The 19,279-nt window shown below is 39.0% G+C and overlaps 1 protein-coding gene across 5 annotated transcripts in view; it reads left to right on the forward strand.

The window, feature by feature from the left end:
• The window catches only part of GNB4 (G protein subunit beta 4), a 74,479-nt gene that overhangs the window by 42,480 nt on the left and 12,720 nt on the right, over positions 1-19,279 (forward strand). For all 5 annotated transcript variants that reach the window (XM_082056038.1, XM_082056037.1, XM_082056039.1 and 2 more), the window contains one exon: positions 16,443-16,539. In XM_082056038.1, the coding sequence (XP_081912164.1) occupies positions 16,483-16,539 (57 nt within the window). In that variant the 5' untranslated portion in view covers positions 16,443-16,482. The remainder of the gene's footprint in view (positions 1-16,442; positions 16,540-19,279) is intronic.

Genomic DNA, 19,279 nt, shown 5'->3' on the forward strand with positions numbered 1-19,279 from the left:
CTCTTCTCTTTTTTTTTCCTGTATCTATCTAGAACTTGTTTGGGTTTTGGCATTCCGTAAATTCATCTTGTGGCAGTGGGGCTGTGCATTGCGTGAGTGTTGTAACAAGGGTAAACGTGAAGGTACTCCGTGTCTTTAGGAAAAGTGCAAAGTCATTAGATGCTTTTTGTGTCATACTTTGCAGGTACTGCTGTTTTCCACATCCAGATTTTCTTTTCAAAATCTGCCTTTTTTTTATGTGCACTTATTGCTGAAGTTGTCAGCTTCTTTGATTTTTAGTTTGATGTCCTTTGGAAATTGTGAAAAGCATCCAAACTGCTTATATCCCGTAGACAACAAGTTTAGTTCTGTAATATTACCTGAACTAATGCAAAATAAGCCTCAGATCTGTTCCCTCCTGTTAATTATACAATTTGGGAGTAGATACATTGTCTTTTATTAGACCCATTATTGTAGCTTGGAAAACACATCATTTTCCAGGCCAGTTTTCAGTTCTGAAATAGGAGTATGGGAAGTCTCAAAGCTAAGTATGACTTGAGGAAAAAATTGCACAGAGTTTAATTTCATTATATATGATAAATTTCTGAAACAACGAAAGAATAGCTGTTCCCTGCTAGGTAGAGCGTATTAGGAAAGGAAGGAAAAAGAAAGGCAAAGTGGTCTAGAGAGAGAGAAATAGGTGACTGACCTCCAAAATCCACTATAAAAGCATTGGGAGAGATGAAACTGTGGTTTTCCAAGTCTGGTGGATTTTACATATTCAGCGGACTTGTGTATTCTAGTTTTGTCTCTGCTTGGAAAAATGTTTTGTCTGTTTTCTGCTGAGAATCTGAACTGAGAGATCAGAGCGATTGCGCGGTGAGAGGCAGTTCCTGGGTGGGAACTGGGTGCTTTTCCTCTCTCACCCGTTGTCAGCACACGCTCGTTCTGGTTCTTAGGGGTTCACCTACAGAATTAACCGCAAAAGCATTTGATGTGCTTTCCAGAATTTCACATGCTTCCATAAGTGTGAATAGAGGATCCAGAGGTTTTTGGTAGTTTTTGAGGGAATCAGTGGCTGTTGGGGTAATAGTGGGAATTTTGGGGGACGTCAGCCTGCAAAGTCATTCGAGAGTGCAGAGGAAAAGCGAAAACTGCTCTCTGACTTCTATTAGAAATACTGGAAATAATGTAAAAGATGGTCACAAATCTGACAATTAAGCAACAATTGAAGTTGGGTAAAGTCTGAAGTCACCTTCACAGGAATAACTACTATATCAACAAATTAAAATGAAACAAACCACATGATGAAGCCTTACAGTCCTGAAAGTCTTTTAATGGGATGGGAATCTTTAGTGGGTTTTTGCAATGTTTGTGATTCTTAAGCACAATAACTGTGAGGTTAATTTGTACTTCAAAAGAACAGACTGATTTTTATATTGGGAGAAGGGGACTAGGAAAAAGAGGGAAATCATAAATACATGGATATGCCTCACTGTATGTCTAATATGGCAACATATAGATAATACTGAATTATGTATTGTTTATTTAAAATAAACAGTTTTTACAGTGGATAATGTAGATTAGTTATACAGATATAATATTTTGAGAACCAAAGCTGTAATAATAACATGTATTAATGTCTTTCATGTGTTAATCATGAAAGATTTGAGTTTCAGGTGACATGGGGTATACTTTTCTGTATTGTTAAAGCGGTACAGCTGGTGCTCTGTCTCTTGCTTAGCCCTTTCCTGAGTGCTTGAAAAGTTGGTCTCAATAGACTGCTCAGGTCATGGAAATCTTCAGTAGAAAATTGTTCCCTACAAATGTCATCTGTTATTGCTGGATAATGAAAGTTTCAATTATATCTTCATGTTGCTTAGTTGAATACTTATATAGAATGATAGAATCATATGTTTAGTGTTTAATTTGTCCAAGTATTTTAGTTTTCCAAACAGTTTCTGAAGAAAAAGCTTGGACTCAAAAACCTCATTAGAAAACCTTGCAAAATATTTTTAAATACAGAACTGTGCGTAGTTCTGTCCTAGAACATTATACAACTTCTAAAAATGCCACAAAATTTATGAATATAAGATTTTGAAGGTGAAGTAAGAGATTAAAAAAATTTCAAAGATCACAATATGCAGTGTGTTGTAAATCTTCCTCACTTACTGTCTTCTCTGCCAGAATCATAAATAAAGACTGTTGTGTCACTGAAGACAGGGTCATTTGATTTATTGCTTTTTATCTCAGGAGTCACTTTAAAAAGTCTCATCCAACTAGTAAGAAGTTCAAAATCCTACCAGCTTGATGTGCAGTGCTTGCTCATGGAATGTAAATACTTAGAAACAATAATAATGCAGTGATTGTGTTTTGTACTTAATACTGCGTGAGAGTATCAGTGCTCAGATTAATGCAATTCCCAAGTGCCTGGAACTTGCTTTTTAGAAAGTACGCATAGTATTGCTAATCAAGAAAATATTTTTTAAGTTCCACCAATTTTTTTCTCTCCATTAATTGAATGCAAGCCTGTCACTTATTTAACCTTCTGAAGTGTGTAATTAATTTTAGTTGTTATTGTTTTGTTTTTGTGTGAAACCTATGTGTTTTGCAACCTGATGTTTTGTAATAGAATTTATGTGAAAGATGCTAAACAGAACTAAAGCAAATGATAACTAAAAACATGAATGTGTGCTCTTCTCTTAAGGTTGTGGTTTGTTATCTGATACTAGGGCAGAGAGCTTCACAGCTTCCTAGACAACACAAAGCAGTGCTATTAAAAGTTGCAGCTTTAATTTTAAAAAAGCTATACTGTTCAGGATTATGTTAATGTGCTCAGCAGCATGTAAACTGTCAAACAGTCCATATTTGTGGAGAGCCTGCAACAAAAGACCAAGAGGTGAACTTCTGAATGTTTTAAATGGATGTCAACTTGGATGCCATCAATGATACTCAGTGTTCAGATTATTTTGAATTGCTATATTTAGTGTGGGGAAATACCATAATGAGAAGATGAATGAAAGTAGAGCTGAAGGTTTATAAAAAACAGAGTTCAAACAAGTGCAGATGGACATCAACTAGCAAATAGTGATGCTGTTCAGTGAAGGCAGTGTCACTTCCTTTAAGATGTCTCAGTTTCCACAAGTATGTGAAATGCTGAGGTACAGTAAAACTCTGATTCAGTTACTATAACTCGTGCACTCTGTTGCCCTCTGAAAGGACTTAAACTGGAAAGGAAAGGTAAATGTGCCTGGCTGTAATGTAGAGCAAAAGGCACTTTTAAGTTCCACCTATTACATAAAATCAGTCATTTGGAGGCAAAATAGGTTTGCCAATTTGCAGAAACTGTGGCTTTCCCTTCCTTCTTATGCTAAGATCTCAGGCAAATATTAATCATATGGATTTTAAACATAAGCCAAGTGTTTGAGTCATTGTGAATCCTACTGTTTTGAAACATTAAAAGAGCTGAGTAATGTTAAAATTATTTTATAATATTTTAATTTTCAAATGGGGAGCAGGAGAACAAAATAGAATCATCAGCTCATTCCCAGGATTGAATGTGCCTCATAAATGAGATTGAAGATCTTGGAGCTGCTTTCGATGACTGACTTGGCATCTTTGACAAGAACAAATAACCGCCTCACAATCAGCACTGGGAACTCTTGGACCTGCTGGGTTTGTTTTCATAGTTATTAATTCAGATGTTCAGCACCTAGTCTAGCACAGAGCACCCAAGCAGTTTCAGAATAACTTGATGATTTGATTTTTTTGGGGGTTAATTTTTGTATAATTTCTTGTTGCCCTATATATTTTTAATGTAGTAATTATTTCTAACATAAATTGCACTTGTATAATTTTCTCTTTATATACTAAAATGCAATTTATGTTATATTTGTACACAATTAAAGTCTTGCGTTAACATTAAATATTATATTTTAAATTGATCTGATTAAAATAAATATTTGATCTGAGTATTTTTCTGGTGAGCCTTTCTGCCATTATTGCTTTAAGTGATTGTTCATGTGAACCAATTTTATCCCTAGTTTGGAAAAGGAAGACATTTTATTTCCTTCAGATTCATTATTTAAATTGAGCTTAGTTGTTACTGAGCTGAAAAAAAATATTCAGATTGCATATATAGATGTTATGCTTGTCAAAATCTGATCTAACACACTATAAATTTAGAGCCTCAGTGTGTATCTGGTGTCTTTGATCAGTTTGGGTGATTTGACTTAAAGATTTTGACAGTGTGATGTGATGCCAGAATATTAAAATTTAATAAGTCTGTGGTCTATTAGGTTTTAGGTAGGCTCATTCTGGAAGAGCGTCCCTGCCCTCCCACTCCCAAATGATAAATTAGGTTTAAGCAAAAGTATTTCTCTTGTGTTGCTATGTGAGAATGTAAACTGGAGTCCTTTCCTTCACGTGTACGTGTTGGTGGTGGGAAGGGAAGGAAGTAGAAGAGCTCATCAAGTTTTGTGGCAATCTCAACATTAAGTACAGTAGGCAGAGTTCGAAAAATGACACAGTAATGTTTCCAAGAGGACATTATCACTAAATGTCCTAGAATTTCAAGAGACTAATAACGATACTGGTAGCACTGTCCTTTCCTTGGACTGGTAGGAAGGACCCAGCAGGGATGTTGGGTGCTCCTGCCCATGTCAGGGAGAAGGGCAGCGGTCTGCAGGGGGGTGTCACAGCATTTCATAGAATATTAAATGCCTCTTCTTGATCTTTACTGACAGTTGTGGAGCAAGAAACTTCTCCATTGTGGTTGCTCCTTCTACAAGTTTGGCTACAAGGTGTCTAAATAAAAAACAATCCAAAGTAGGGGGACTGAGCTGGCCAGGAAGTAAAACTACTGTTTTGGATGCTGTGAACACAACCTTAATATCAAAGATATGCAACAGAAGAGGGAGACTCCCCTTATGTCTGAGAAGCAGCCCAAAAGGGAGACGTGGATTTGTTCTTGTTTTTGTAAAGCAGGATAAAAATGTAATACAAGTCCAAAGTAAAAGTGCTGTAAATGAGTATGTACCTATGTCAGTGCTTCCTTGTCGTTCCCGAAACTTTAGGAAAAGCAGCTGGTTGGGAAGGTCGGGTACCTGCAAACAGGAAGACATTAAGGCATTTTTTTTCCTCTTGTCTGTTATAGTTTGTTATAAATGCAAATAGATGGGCACCAAAAGCCAAGCACACACTCTGAAAAGGGATGAGATGAAGAAAATTGGCTTTTCCTAGTGGTGTTGCTTCAGAAGCTTGAGCAATTTTCTGTTTGCAATCTCTACAGAAACCTCACAGCCTTCATTTGTAGACCTTTGTAGTAACTTTGTCATGATGACAGCTGAAAGGCCAACATCCTAAGCAAATAGTTAAATTGCTTGAGAGTTTCATTGGTAGGGCTAATATTTGCCTTTTCATTGAGTTGGATATCATTTTTCTTTGAGCTTTGCTTCTGGCAGCAGGAGTTTAAGAATATCTAGCCATTTTTACAAATGTTTCAGTCACAGTTGCTGAGATAAAATCCCAAATGATGTTTTTCACTTCTGGGATATACACACTGAAAGATTTAGAAGAGGAGTGTCTGCTCTTCGGTGAACGCTGGTAGCACAGATGATGTGCTTGGCAAGGCTGCTGTTGACCCAGCTCACTTTGCTTGAGATATGTTGGAAATATTTACAAGAGCAGAAGTTTCAGTGGATTGGAAAGACAACCTGCAGCAAAGCAGGTTGTGGAGCCCCGGGCTCTCTGGTGGCCACGGTGCCTGGCAGATCCCTGCCTGTCTGTAACCGAGGGCTTTGTCTCCACAGAGCAGTTCTGCTATTTATAACCTAGTGAGTGTCGCATTTTCGTGGAAAAGTTCTCGTATTAAAAGGCAAAAGTGACTCTTTGGGAAAGATCGCTTCTAGTGGCAATATTGTACTTCTTTCCTTCAGCATTTTGATTCTCTTCCATCCTCTTCTATTGGAAACTTCATCAGGGGCCATTTTCCTTCCAGCAGTTGGATGGGTACTCTCTGACTTTTGGCCACTGTACTCTCTATGTTTATGTGACCCGAACATCTTTTTGAGTTATGTACTCTACAAATACATTTGGATTTTAATGCATTATAAAGGTGTGAAAAAACATGATCCACAAGTTAAATTTACAACTTCCTTTTAACGTAATGCCAGCTTTATCTAGATAGGTTCATTTGTAAGAAAGGTTTTATCTTACCTTAAAGTTTTTTACTAGATATAATCAGTATGTTAGAAGTACTCCTCCTGTGTAGACAGCCTTTATTTTGAGAATCCTGGAAGTGTGAAGGTAGTTAGAAGCATGATGATATGTATTGCTTTAACACAGCATCTTCCTTAAGTATTTGATGTAGTTTCTTTTTCAATAAGTGACTATTTGAAAAGCGGCAATACTGCATGGGGAACATCAAGAGAGTGTAGATTAGGTACATCAATCTCATCTCAAGTGATACCTGTAGTAGTTATGCACCCTATGTACTCTTCATCGCGTGCTCGCATTAGTAGGGATGAAAGTCAGGATTTTCACTTTCTAGTATGGGATTTCTAATCATTTAGTGGATCTCTGTAATATGAGGTTTTAGATAGATCTTTAAAGACCTATGATAATATGCATCTAAAAAAAATTAGACAAAACTACTAAAGTAACCTGAACTCTAGTCTGGAAGAGAACTTCATTTTGGTGGCTTAGAACCCAAAATAATGGACCAGAAATGCATTGTGAAGCAGAAGCAAATTTGAAATTAGAGCTGAGGGCAATAGTTTTGTCTGATCTTTGGATAATCAGTATAAAAAAGCAAATGTTTATATTCCCTTGTTTTCTTATGAAAGAGTACAGCTGTGTGCTAAGTGTTACAGCTGTGTAATGATGTGAACGGCATAATGCCTCGCTGTGGCTTCGGTACCAAGGGAGTGTGTGTGTGTGTGTGGTGCTGAATAGTGAGGAGGGAAGGCTGCTGAAGACTATCTATAGATCAAATGTATTTTTCTCCCTAGCTGGTGAAAGGGCGCAATGTGTACGTGTAACTGGTACTGCTGGGCTTTCTGCTCCTGCAGCATCTCAGAATGTTCCACTCTCAAAAACCGTCAGCCAGAAATTATTTCAGTCAAGTGAACAGTCATCTTAGTTGAATTGCGACACTTTTCTTGTAGACAGCATTAGTTCCTCTCTGTGTATCTTCTCCACTGACTTTAAAACCTAAAATGTTCTGTGCACTTAGCCCCTTTTATGCATCCTGTGCAGTCTCCGTGCTCTCAGCTTAGGTAATAATCCTTTGTACATGTAGGTGCCAGACTAGATTTTATATGTATAACACTGCCAGCCCCTACAAATGCCAGAGTAGTGTCCCGCTTCAGTAAATATCAATTAAAAAATTACAAAATCTAACTTGTTTAGGGGTAGATTTAAACGTAAGTAATCTCTCAAAATCACTTTGAATTGTCACACTCTCGGGTATAGTTTTTGTACCAAAACTTGCTAGCATAGTTTCTGGGTGTAGCCAAGTATTTGAAGAGGCAAATAATGTGGTGGTTTAGCTCACTCTGTATGAGTCCATGTCCACCTGTCTGTCCTCAAGGAAGAAACTGGACTGGAACCATATCTGCCTGTCTTGTTACTTAGGGTTATATCTTTTTGCTTCATTAAAATCATTTTTGCCAATGCTTACACATTTTGAGTTGCAAAACCAGTAATAATTTGTTCAGTGATGGAGTGTCCTATGGTCAGTAAACCCCATTTTCACTGGAGAATCATTATTATAGTCACTGAAGACAACGTAATTTGAATTTCACATGAGGTTCTTCTGTTTGAAGGGAGTGTGATAAAAATAAATCTGTGCTTACGTACCAAAACATTTTGACCTGGAAACGAACATAGTGAATATAAGATGCAAGAATGTTACTTTTGGAAAATTCACTCTTTTGGACTGTGAAATATTCATGACTTAAAAATTCCTTCCTGTGCTTTTTTCAGTCTTGTGCTTAACACTGAATTTCTTGTTTTTTTCTAGAATCTAGTGTGTGTGGGCAAAGAAGAGCAGAGGCTTTCTATGCAGGTTTTATGAATGTACTTGGCTTAGACTTGAAGTTGCATTGGAGAAGTAAGCTCCCACATCTCTGCGCTTAAGGCACTGGTCTAGTGACCTGTCAGCTTATCGTATGAAGAAAAATAAAAGTCTAAATTATTTCACTCGAGTTTCTGCACTGTGTTTTGCTTTGTCTGTTTTGTGCCTGCTGTCAACAAGGTCAGTGTGTGTTGGTCTATTTGTCTTCCATGGAAACTGTAATCAAAGCAGTGATCGAACGCAGAGACGTGCGGTGATCGGTTAAGACTGATCACCCTGCGGGTTTGCTCTCCCTTGGCAAGCTGTGCGTGCGGTGTCGGCAGCACCCAAAATGTGATATTGACTTCTAGGCCCAGCAGCGCTGCTGCAAGACGTGTCCAAGCTGCCACGTCCTCTGCTCACTGTTAGTGAAAGGCACTTCCGAGTGATACAGCTCTGAAGTTTCAAGCTGAACGCAAACACTTGCATTTGTCTCACTCAGTTTACTTCTGTTAATACCTCCAAGTAGTTATTGTGGTAAAGATGAATGTTTTTATATGGCAGGCTTTATCTCAAAGTTATATTAAAATCACAAGTAACCATGTGTGTATAAAATGGCATATATTTCTGGTTTATTTGCTGCATGGGGGTACGAGGTGTTTAGGTGGAGGAAGGAGGAAGCAATATTGTTGGCTTGACACTGCTTTTGCCACACAGTTGGTGGGTGGGGTTGTATTTGCGATGTAGCTGCGTGGGGCATGTTGGCACATGAAGAGACGAGAATACTTCCATATCCCACTGATTTGGTGTTCGCTCCTGTGTCTCTCTTGTGACCTCTCCTTTCCAGTTGTACATGCAGTTTTGAGCACATACATTCATCGGTTCCTTAAAACTGGGGATGGTATCTGTTAGAGAAATGGGTGTTTAAATAAGTTCTGGTAATACCCTTCCTCTCGAGAGGCGTTGGTTGATTATTTCCTGTTTTTGTACTGAAGCTGTAAGGGAGACGTATCGCTTTAAAACACTTCCAAAATGTGCAGAAGTGCAACAATAGCGCTGACCTCAGCGCGCAAGGTCACACCCAGGCTGCTTCCTGTTTTCTTCTTGGGGAGATGGGGGCCCTGAATCCCTGAATCTGTGAGGGAAAACGCTCCTGTGTGTGTGCCCAGGGACCGTTAATTCCGTCTTATAATTGAAAAAAATGAAGGAAAAGATTCAGTTAGGATTTCCAAACTTGTTTTCTAAATAGTAACCAACTAAAAAAGCTAACCGTTATTTTCTTTACTGAAATGTCTAAGATGTTCTGCAGCTAATGCACCCATCAAAAGTATATGTTAAAGATACAGAAGGGAAGGAGATACAATGAAAAGGTTTGAGAGACAAGAAGGAAAGAATAGGGTACACAGTGGCACAATTACAGCCCTTGTATACTGTTATTTCAACTTACTATCTCTGCTTGAAGTATTAGTTGGCCAATATAAAAGCTCCTTGCGTTGTTTATTGTTGTCATTGTTTGTTGATGCAGTACAGCTACAAATCTGAACAAAGAATTCTTGGAAAAAATGAATAGCTGGTAAGGTCTCTGAGAAACAGAGAATAAACGACATAGGGCCAAGGTACAGTAAAAACAAAAACAACAACAACAAACCCAAGAAAACCCAAAATATTAAATGTTTAATTTTCCTCAGTGAAGAGCTGAGTGTGTGTGTGGTCCTCAGACAGTTTTACTGTAGCAAATGTATTATGTGAAATGGCAACTAAAATACTTTTTATATATGAAGATATGTAGCAACAGTATAACATTCATCCATTTATTTTAAATGGCTGTTGCACAGTCAGAGATTTCACTTTAAGCAAAGCTTTGTCCCCGATGTCAAAGTTTATAGATTTTGAACCATTTTTGAATATGTCAAATCCATTCCCTTCAGTCTGCAAGAAATAAAACCTCTCTGTGTTTTTCTTCTCTATTGATGGCTTTGGGAGACAATTGAGTGGGCAAGGGTGCTGAAGTCTTGATTAGTGTCACTAAATGAGGAAATGTTTTATCAAAATCTTCTTGGCACATCCTCAATATATAAATTATTAGCCTGTGTATGTTGCTGGAGCTCAGCTTCATAGCCAGGAGCCCAGTCCAGCGCTGTCAGCACCTACCGAAGACAAGCAGGGAACTTTACAAAGCAACTTTGCACATGAAGGTTTTGTGTAGTGAAGCCTGAATGTGTGAGTTACCAATATAGCTTCCCTGAGAGACCTGGAGTATTTCTTGGTGTCTTTTTCCTATATTTAGTAAAGCACTGGAGTTAGCATTCCTTATGTTTAGCCACCTGTGTGATCACTAGTAGAGATGATCGCAGAAAATCTGTGTGAAAGCTCCTCTCTTACTGCTACTGCTATGTGTTCATCACTTCTGAGATCTTACTGCATAGGAGTTGAAAAACGGAGGTTGATATGTATAGCTAAGCCCTTATTTTAGTTCTAAAGGACTGATTTTTTGGACACTTAATGAAATTCTTGCCTGAATAATTCTTTCAGCGATAGCTCTCAAGAATCCAGTCAAACTGTTCTTTTTGCAGTCCCTTTAATCTCTATATGTTTGGCACAAAAATAGCAATGCTTTGTTGTGGGGAGGAGCATATTTTCACTTCTGTAGTATTTTTTTTTCCTTCTGTCTGTATGGTGATTTTGCATGGGAATAAGCTAAGCTTGCTGAAGCTTTATTTTTTTTTTAAAAAAAGGAAAACAAATTACTTAGCATCTTAATTTGTAAACTGCAATTTTCTCTGAGACAGAAATAGCTCTGCTTTGCAGAACTAAAGGTTCCTATCTCTACATGCCCAACTATTCTGCTTTGAATAATCTGCCAAATATCAGCCCATTTCCTGGCTTTCCAGAGCTGCGGCTCTCGGCCCCTGCACCAGCCTCCGCTCCGTGCCGTGGGGTCGGCAGGTCCCTCTGCTGAACATCTTGCAGCTCGGCTTGCGTGGGCTCTGTGTCCTGCCCTGCCACCGGCCGGGCTGTTGCAGAGGTCCTGGGCTTGCTGGGTTTTCTTACAGTGTGTCCTCAAGTGCATTCAGGGTAATTTTTTGCAGAGAAAATGGTGCTTTTCTGGCCATGATGTTTAAGTCCACATGTTGCAGAGAAGTACTTTGAAGACAAGAACCTGTGGTAGTTTGTCACTGCCTGCCTGTATAATGAAGAATAAAACTCTAAGCAAGTGACACTGCTACTGTATCAGGCATAGTGTAAGGGGTAATTTATCTGCGGAGCACTCAAGCCCTCCAGTGACTTTCTTGGCACTAGATATGCCGTGGAATCTGACTTAGTTAATTATTTTGCCACGGGAGGCACTTTATTTTGGTATCAGTAAATTGACTTGTACAAGTCTGCTGAGGAAAAATTGCACTGAGGTACAGTTCAGCCTACAAATGACATTGCTTCTATGAGGGCAAAGATGTTCCGCCTCCGTTATACCATCGCTATTGCTCACAATGAGCTCCCCATATTGTTGCTTCTGATGGGAAGCGTCTCATGTCCTTGACCCCGTTTCCTAGTAGCCTGGTGTCCTACTGTGGTATACCCCCTGGCTGCCAACAGTGTTGAACAGTTCTTGCCCTTCCTGGTGCTCATCCCCTGAAGGCATCTTTGCCATAGCAGATGATATTATTCATAGTACATCATGCACATCATGAATTGCATTTGAAGAGAAGCATCTGGCTTCTTCATCAGGGTTCCTACCTGTGGATGTTGAAAAGCAGATACCACTAGTATTCTGCATCTAAGGTGACTCAGATTTTTTTTCTCTTACTAAATGTTTATTAAAAATATTAATAAGTCAGGGAGGTAGAGATTACATTACCCCCGGTCTCCTGAGAAGACAGGAGGAATCCTGACTCGTGCCCATAGAGGTGCAATGGCTGATGGCTTTGCTGCGTGCATGGCCGAGTGTGACACAGCTGGGCTCACGGGGAAGGTCATGCTCGGAATAAAGAATTTTCCAGGCTGTGGAGCAGTGTTGCTTCCTGGCTGCACTATTTTGTTCTTCCTGGAGGAGACAATGAGGAGGTACATGTCCTTTGTAACCTAGTACAGGTTGGAGTTGAATCCACTGAGATTTTTCAGTTATTTGTTGTATGAGGAAAAATTTGCAATACAGAGATCACCCCTGTTGTTTGCAATCCCTGTAAGCCCTGCAAAAGCAGTCCCAGAATTTCATCTGATAAAAAACAAGTTGTTTTTTATCTAATGAGTGGTAGCGTTGGGAAATAGTGCACTTCAGGTTGTGGTGATGAGCTGCTTCTCTGCACTCAGGACAGGTTTATAGGATGCAGCCTCTGCTGTGCCAGTGCTGCCAGCCATCTCAGTTCTGTGTTCCTGCCGTGCTTCACTGGTCACCTCACTGATACACTTAAAAACAATATTACAGCGAGTAAATGTAGTCTGGATAATGGTTTATGCACACAACTACATCTTGAATATGGCTTCCTCTCTTTTCCTCTCTTAACCATATCACTGTAACATTAGAACAGACACAGATGTGTCTGCAAGCTCCAGGCACGTGCTTATCTTCCTGCATTGCTGTTGTGAGTGGCATCAGTGAGATGTTCACACGGTAGTTTGACAGGAATTCAGAAATGCTGCTTGCGGAGTTAGTGTGAATCTGGAAAAGCATCCATGTGTGACAGCTTTCTCCCTACCCACTCATTTTCTGTGATATCCTGTGGACACCTCAAAATAGTGCTTAAAAAAAATTTAAAATCCCAAGTGGAAGCATTTTGCTCACAGTTCTGAATACTTCATGATGGATGATGATCTGAGCACACGAGCAGTTGTACTGAGAGCTGCAGCCAGCCAGTACAACAGTGTTGGATACGCTTCAACTTAATAGTTAAACTGTGCACTTAGTTTGTTTACTGTAGTATCCCAGTGTTTAAATATAGCTTAAGAATATCTCAGAGTTTGCCGTTCAGCTGCTGCGTACTGGAAAGGAACTTTAATGTTTAAAGCTAGAATAATCCAGTTCTAAAAATCAATCTAGAATTTGTAGAAATGCGTACTGGCTTCGAGGCCATTCTGTTCATTGAGGTATAGCTTCATCTTGAACCACTGATAAGTTTCTGCTGAGAAGTAACACTAATGACCATGCAAATTTAGAACATATCGATGTTGCTAGGACTTTCAGCCACACAACAAGAATTATTTATTTCAAAAATTTGTGTAGGAATTTATTTTTTTCATCTAAAGGCAGGTGGGTGAGGAGGCTTCTGAAGCTGGATTTTGTCCGTGTAGGCACTTGTACAGGTATAACATGATGTAAAGCCGTTAAGCTTAACAGCTGTTTAGCTGCCAGTGCAGCTTGATACAGAAATGGCATTACTGATGAACAGTACTGATTCAAATGACATTAAAGTCATTAACACTGACTTTATGGTTGAAGGCCAACATCATCCTGGCTTGTATCAGGCATAGTGTGGCAGCAGGACTAGAGAAGTGATTGTGCCATTGTGCTTGGCAGTGGTGAGGCCCCACCTTGAATCCTGTGTTCAGTTTTGGGCCCGTCATTGTAAGAAGGACATTGAGGTACTAGAGAGAGTGCAGAGGAGGTGATGAAGCTGGTGAGGGGGCTGGAGCACAAGTCTGATGAGGAGCGGCTGAGGGAACTGGGGGTTCAGCCTGGAGAAAAGGAGGCTGAGGAGAGACTGTCTACAACTGCTTGAAAGGAGGTTGTAGAATGGAGGGTGTTGGTCTCTTCTCCCAGTAGCAAGTGATAGAACAAGGAGAAGTGGCCCCAAGTTGCACCAGGGGAGGTTTAGATTGGATATTAGGAAAAAAATTATTCACGGAAAGGGTTGTCAGGCATTGGAACAGGCTGCCCAGGGCAGTGGTGGAGTCACCAGCCCTGGAGGGGTTTAAAAGGTGTTTAGATGAGGTTCTTAGGGACATGGTTTAGTGCTAGAGTTAGGTTATGGTTGTACTCGATGATCCTGAGGGTCTCTTCCAACCAAAACGATTCTATGATTATGGTTCTAAGTGCAGAATGGTCATTGATATTCCAGTGTAGGACAACAGCTAATTTTCTAACATGCTCATAGTTTTACCTGTCAGTAGAAAAATGCCATGAGTATAGCTACTCCTGACCAGCCATGCCTGCTTCCAGTTGAATAATAGTGTCACTTTCTTAGTGACCAACTATTCTCTGTGTTGAAGTTACTGTTTACAGAGCACTGAATGTGTGGCGCATTGCAGGGCAGAAGCTGACTTCCTTTCTCAGAAAATTAGAGATACATCAACTTCTCTGTTGGGAATCTCCTGTTAAAAATAGCATGCAAGAATGCTGAAACAGTGGCAGATACCATGGCTGACTTGCCTTAGGCGAGGCCGTTGTACAAAAAAAAAAGGAAAAACCTTTTTAGAAGTGTGGTTTGACACTGTCAGAACTACAAGTGGATCTATACTTCATAGAGGTGTAGTATTCCAATCAAATATATTAAAATTGTAATTGAACTTCAAAAACTATAAAAGCATGTGGTCAGCATGCATGCTAAAGAGATTACAGTTTTTAATGCTTGAATTTTGAAATCGGACATTAGTGTTCATGACTTCTATTTTATGCCTGCTGTGTATTAAGCGTTATTAAATAGTCTGGGCTTCTGAAATAGAAGATGATGGTAAATAAAGTAGTTTCTTAGAATATTCACTTATGGATTTGTAGTTGAACACAGCATAGGTTTAGGGAAGGGGAAGGTGTGAACACCATAGTTTGCTTATGTATAGCTGAAAATATTAGTTAGGCCTTTTAAGTCTCCACTGTGCTCTTAACAATTAGGATGTGTTTTGATTTGGAGATGATCCAATTTGTGTATGTTTGTGGGTTTGTTCTGAAACAGACTTTGTAGTGTTACCTGTGGAAAGCATGGACTGAAAGAAAGGAGTAGTTGGATGATTACTGAAGCTATACTTCTTGAGTCGTGAGAAGTTTTGTAGCTCTCAAAAAGTCAGGTAAGCTGTTATTCCAAGGGTGATTATCTTATTAGTAAGTTGCTTTAAACCCCAAACCTTTCACTCTTCAGATCTATGAAGTGTTGTGTTTTATAGACAGAAAAAAGCCTTCCAGAGTCGGCCTTTTGGAGCGCGTCACTACTGAACTGCAAAGAACCAGTAGCTAAAGGAAATAAAGATGTTTTCCTAGGGGTCTACACCTTACCAGACATGCTGGGACCTTTCTTCCTCTGTTTTTCAGCCATTTTTCATTGGAATAAATTTGGATGGACACTACCGTATTGTCTCTTATGCATGAATGAAATGCTTATAAAAATGTTTTAAATAGGTTCTTCTCCCCACTTATTTTCCTTCCTCCCTGAATTTTCATTTTGTGAATAGTATTCTGACTTTCATTTTTCTTCTTCTACAAGCTAGAAGTGTTTTGGGTTTTTTAGACAATGTAGTGGGACCACCACCCACACCTTTCTGATGTGCTTTTCTGTCATGAAAAACAAGTGCCTGGATTGTTCCTGAGCAAGCTACTAGCTTATTTTACTTTCCCTGCAAGGATATTGAAGTCTACACACATGTGAATAGACTTAAGAGGTCTCTGTAGTGGTGTTTGGTTCTACTGGGGATAAAGAGGAAGATTGATCTGAGGAAACTGTTCAACACACTGAAAAAATCACATGCAAAATCTGATTTAAAAAAATTACTAACCTGAATGTGTGCTTGCATGTGGTCTTACTGGTTATTGATCTTTTTATTAAGGTTGCTTTGAGTCCTTATTCAGCTGAGAACTGCTTTAGGCTGCTGTGGGCTGTACCAGCCTGGGGATGATTTTAGGAATGGTTCAGTCTTCACTATCCCTTCTCGCTCTGGGGGTACTTTAGAAATGAAAACATCATTGTGCCTTGGCCAAGGAAAATGTAGAAAAAATTGTAGAAAACCTGCTTCTCAGCTGCAGTCTAGGATGCAAAATTTTCCTCTTTAATTAAAACAAAACACACATGCAAAACATGTGCAAAGGTGTTTGTATCATAGCACTGTTGAGCCCGAAGGTAGATGATTGGGGCGACCACTACAGCCTGTGCTCTCTGTTGCCATCTTGGGGTGAAGACCGACTGAGGTTTTGGGGTGGGTGAGAAGAGAGGTGCTGCAAATGCATTCAGTCACAGTTTTTTGAAGTACAGTGGGTGGTTCTTTGACAGCTGCTTCGATCTTCAAAAAATAATTCATTTAATTCTGCTTTTTGTGGTCGTTCAGGAGTTGAAGTAACTTAGGTTTCACCATATTTATTAGACAGTGTACTAAAGACAATATCTATTTGGAAGCTTTTCTAAAATTATATATACATTCACAGGGGTTTTGTTTTCTTTTTTAAAGAGGAGAAAGTGATACTGAAACTTTTCTTCCCTCTTTTTGGCAGGTTTTCTTCACCAGTGGAGTGTGAGAAATAGAAACCGAAGATGAGTGAGCTGGAACAGTTACGGCAGGAGGCAGAGCAACTGCGAAATCAAATCAGAGTAAGAATTGCTAATTGCTTATTTTTCGTTATAAAGTTATCCTTTAAAGGAATAAAGTGTCAAGATTGCATCTGTTACTTGCTCCTGTTTAAGTTGTGCAGAGCTTAAAGTATTTCTAGAATATATGTTTAAAAATCAAAAAAGCCAGTCATTGATATAATGAAGTGCATTCATAATATTTCTTGAACAAGATGTTTTATTTCCTATTGAAATTTGCTGGTTTGTTACTAGGAGTGTGTGTCTCTGCAGATTTTTTATTTTGCATTTTTTTAAAAGAAGTCAGCAGTAAACTTCTGGAACCTCAGGCACAACAAGGTAAGGACATTAGAAGAGCTTGTGCCTGGGCTGAGAGTGGCCCCTGCACTCTCACTCTTTCTAGGCGTGCAGGCCAAAGCAGGCAGTGTGAGGGAAGAGCAGCCGGGGTGGATGTCATGTCTGCAGGCCCTTTGTTTTTTTGCTTCCTGTCGAATTTATTTTTTTGAAAATGCAGATGCCCCCATATGTGCCAATTTTTTGTTGAATTACTCATCGAAGATAAACCAAGTATGAGCTGTCATACCCAAAGTCAGTTTACCAGGAATCTGTCGCAACATGCCTGTGTATTTCAGTGGTGCAGTTTTCAGTAGAGGAAAAAGTACAAAGCATAATAAGGATCTTCAAAGTCTATTTATTCTTCGTCAAAATTTCCTTTTTCTATAAATCTGATTTGTATGGGAATGCCTTGATTGAAATTATTACTTGCAACTAAGACTACAGTTTTCTCAGAATATGTTGCATACACTGACTTTTTTAGCCTGGCATCTGCTGGCAGCAGTTTTTCTGGGGGGGTCTGCTGCTTGCTGCGGTGGACATGAGGCTGCTCATTAGCATCAGCTGTGCGATAAACACACCTTATGTGTTAGTGCTTGTGTTGGGGACAAACGCTGCTGTTGGTGCTGCTCATTCAGTGTCATTCAAGGAGAGTTCTGACTCCAATTGTTTTCACTTAATACACTAAGACAAGCCAGGGGTCGGTCGGTGGTGTGGCACTGGGTGCCCCTTCTAGCAGCTCTGTAGAGGAATGCAAATAAATTTTAGTTTAAAATACTGTTTTGTAAATTTAAGCTTTATTATGGCATTGCACAAAGAAAAGGTATACAGAATTTTTCAGTTCTTCCTCTGCCCGATGTGTAAAGATTTTCTCATTACATTATTTTGGACTGAGCCCATTAGTCTTTAATTCAGTCTTAGTAATCAGTCTGGTTTTATGGAAAATGGCATTCTGTGAAGAAGGAGATAACTAGACAAGTAAGAGAGCTAGGCTGTGTTGCAGGAGTGTTTGCTTTTCACATTTTGGAGCATAGAAATCTGATTGGCTCTTTGTATAAGGGCACCCTTTTGTGTTTTTAGGTCAATTTAACTTTTCTCTTGTAACTCTGTCACCCAGACTTGAAGCTGGATCTAGGCACATGCAGCTGAGTAACCGTGCCTGTTCCTGTTGGTGTCTTTTGGCAATTAAGGTTTGCCTCTTTGGATCTGCGTGCAGGGTTGGATATTTTATGCTTAACTTCAGATTAATATCCAATTAGAAAATGCTTCTGATGACCTAGTCATCTTTCAAGAAAACTTCCTTGACCAAACAATTCAGCTTCATATTTATATAGGTGAATATTTATCTCATTAAATCATTGCACAGTTTTCTTCCTGAATAGGTGTGTTGTTTGGAATGGGTAAGAGGATAGATGTAGGATCTAAAAAAATAAGGGCTTTTTAAGTGTTTAGAATATCTAGCTGGTAATTTTCAGGAATTATTCTTGATACACTCCTAAAAAGAGGTGAGGTTGCTAACAACATTAGATGTTCTATATATAGCTAGCAGTTTGCTATCTTAGTTATTTATACCTCTTGTTTTTTGCCTGATATTTTCTCTAACAATAATGAAAAATCAGCTTTGTGCTTATAAATGAATTGAAAGTAAGATTGTACCTAGCAACTTGCTAAAGCAGAATAAACTGTTTTGCATAGCTGTCAATTTCCAAATAGACTCTTATAGTCTGCAGTGTTTTAGAAATGTCTAGTGATATTTTTTTTACAATATGTAACTGATGTGAGCACCTTTGCCTCCCCATGCAGTTACCACAGCTGTAGCTCTGTTCTGTACACAGATAGACTGTGATGGATGGATAAAATAAGACTGCATGAATTTTGAGTGCAGGAAGTTTGAAACATCAGTGAATGATGAACTATTAGATAGCAGGATGCCTTTGTGGTTAAAGTTAATTCCTGTTTCTGTAGTAAAGTTTCCCAGTGATGCATGTCTTCACTGGGAGGATTGAAATTCAGGAGGTGATATTTTGCAGTGTTGCATACTTGGCACATTGTCCTTTGAAATTAAATGACATTTTGAAAAAACAGTGAACCAATAATTTAAAAATATAGATGGTCTTCTGGGAAAAAAGTGTGTATGCTAGGAAATGGTGGAGACTGCACATTGATTTATTCCACACCCCCCACCCCCAACCTGCGTTGTCTATTCCATGAACTGAGAAAAACCTACAGTTATATAGAGGAACTTTTTATGTTGCGACGCTAATGATTCTGTCATGGTGATTCACTTGTAGAAATTACAGTTAAAAAGTGAGAATTAAAATAGTCTGTTGAAACTTTGCTTTTCCTACAAATTTGCAAGTCATATGGCAAGTATTAGCCTCAAGTATAGGTGTTGCTAATAGCACTTTCTCCAAGAAAAATTGCTTTGTTT

This window comes from Streptopelia decaocto (genome assembly GCF_964273445.1).
Source record: "Streptopelia decaocto genome assembly, chromosome: 6".
NCBI lineage: Eukaryota > Metazoa > Chordata > Aves > Columbiformes > Columbidae > Streptopelia > Streptopelia decaocto.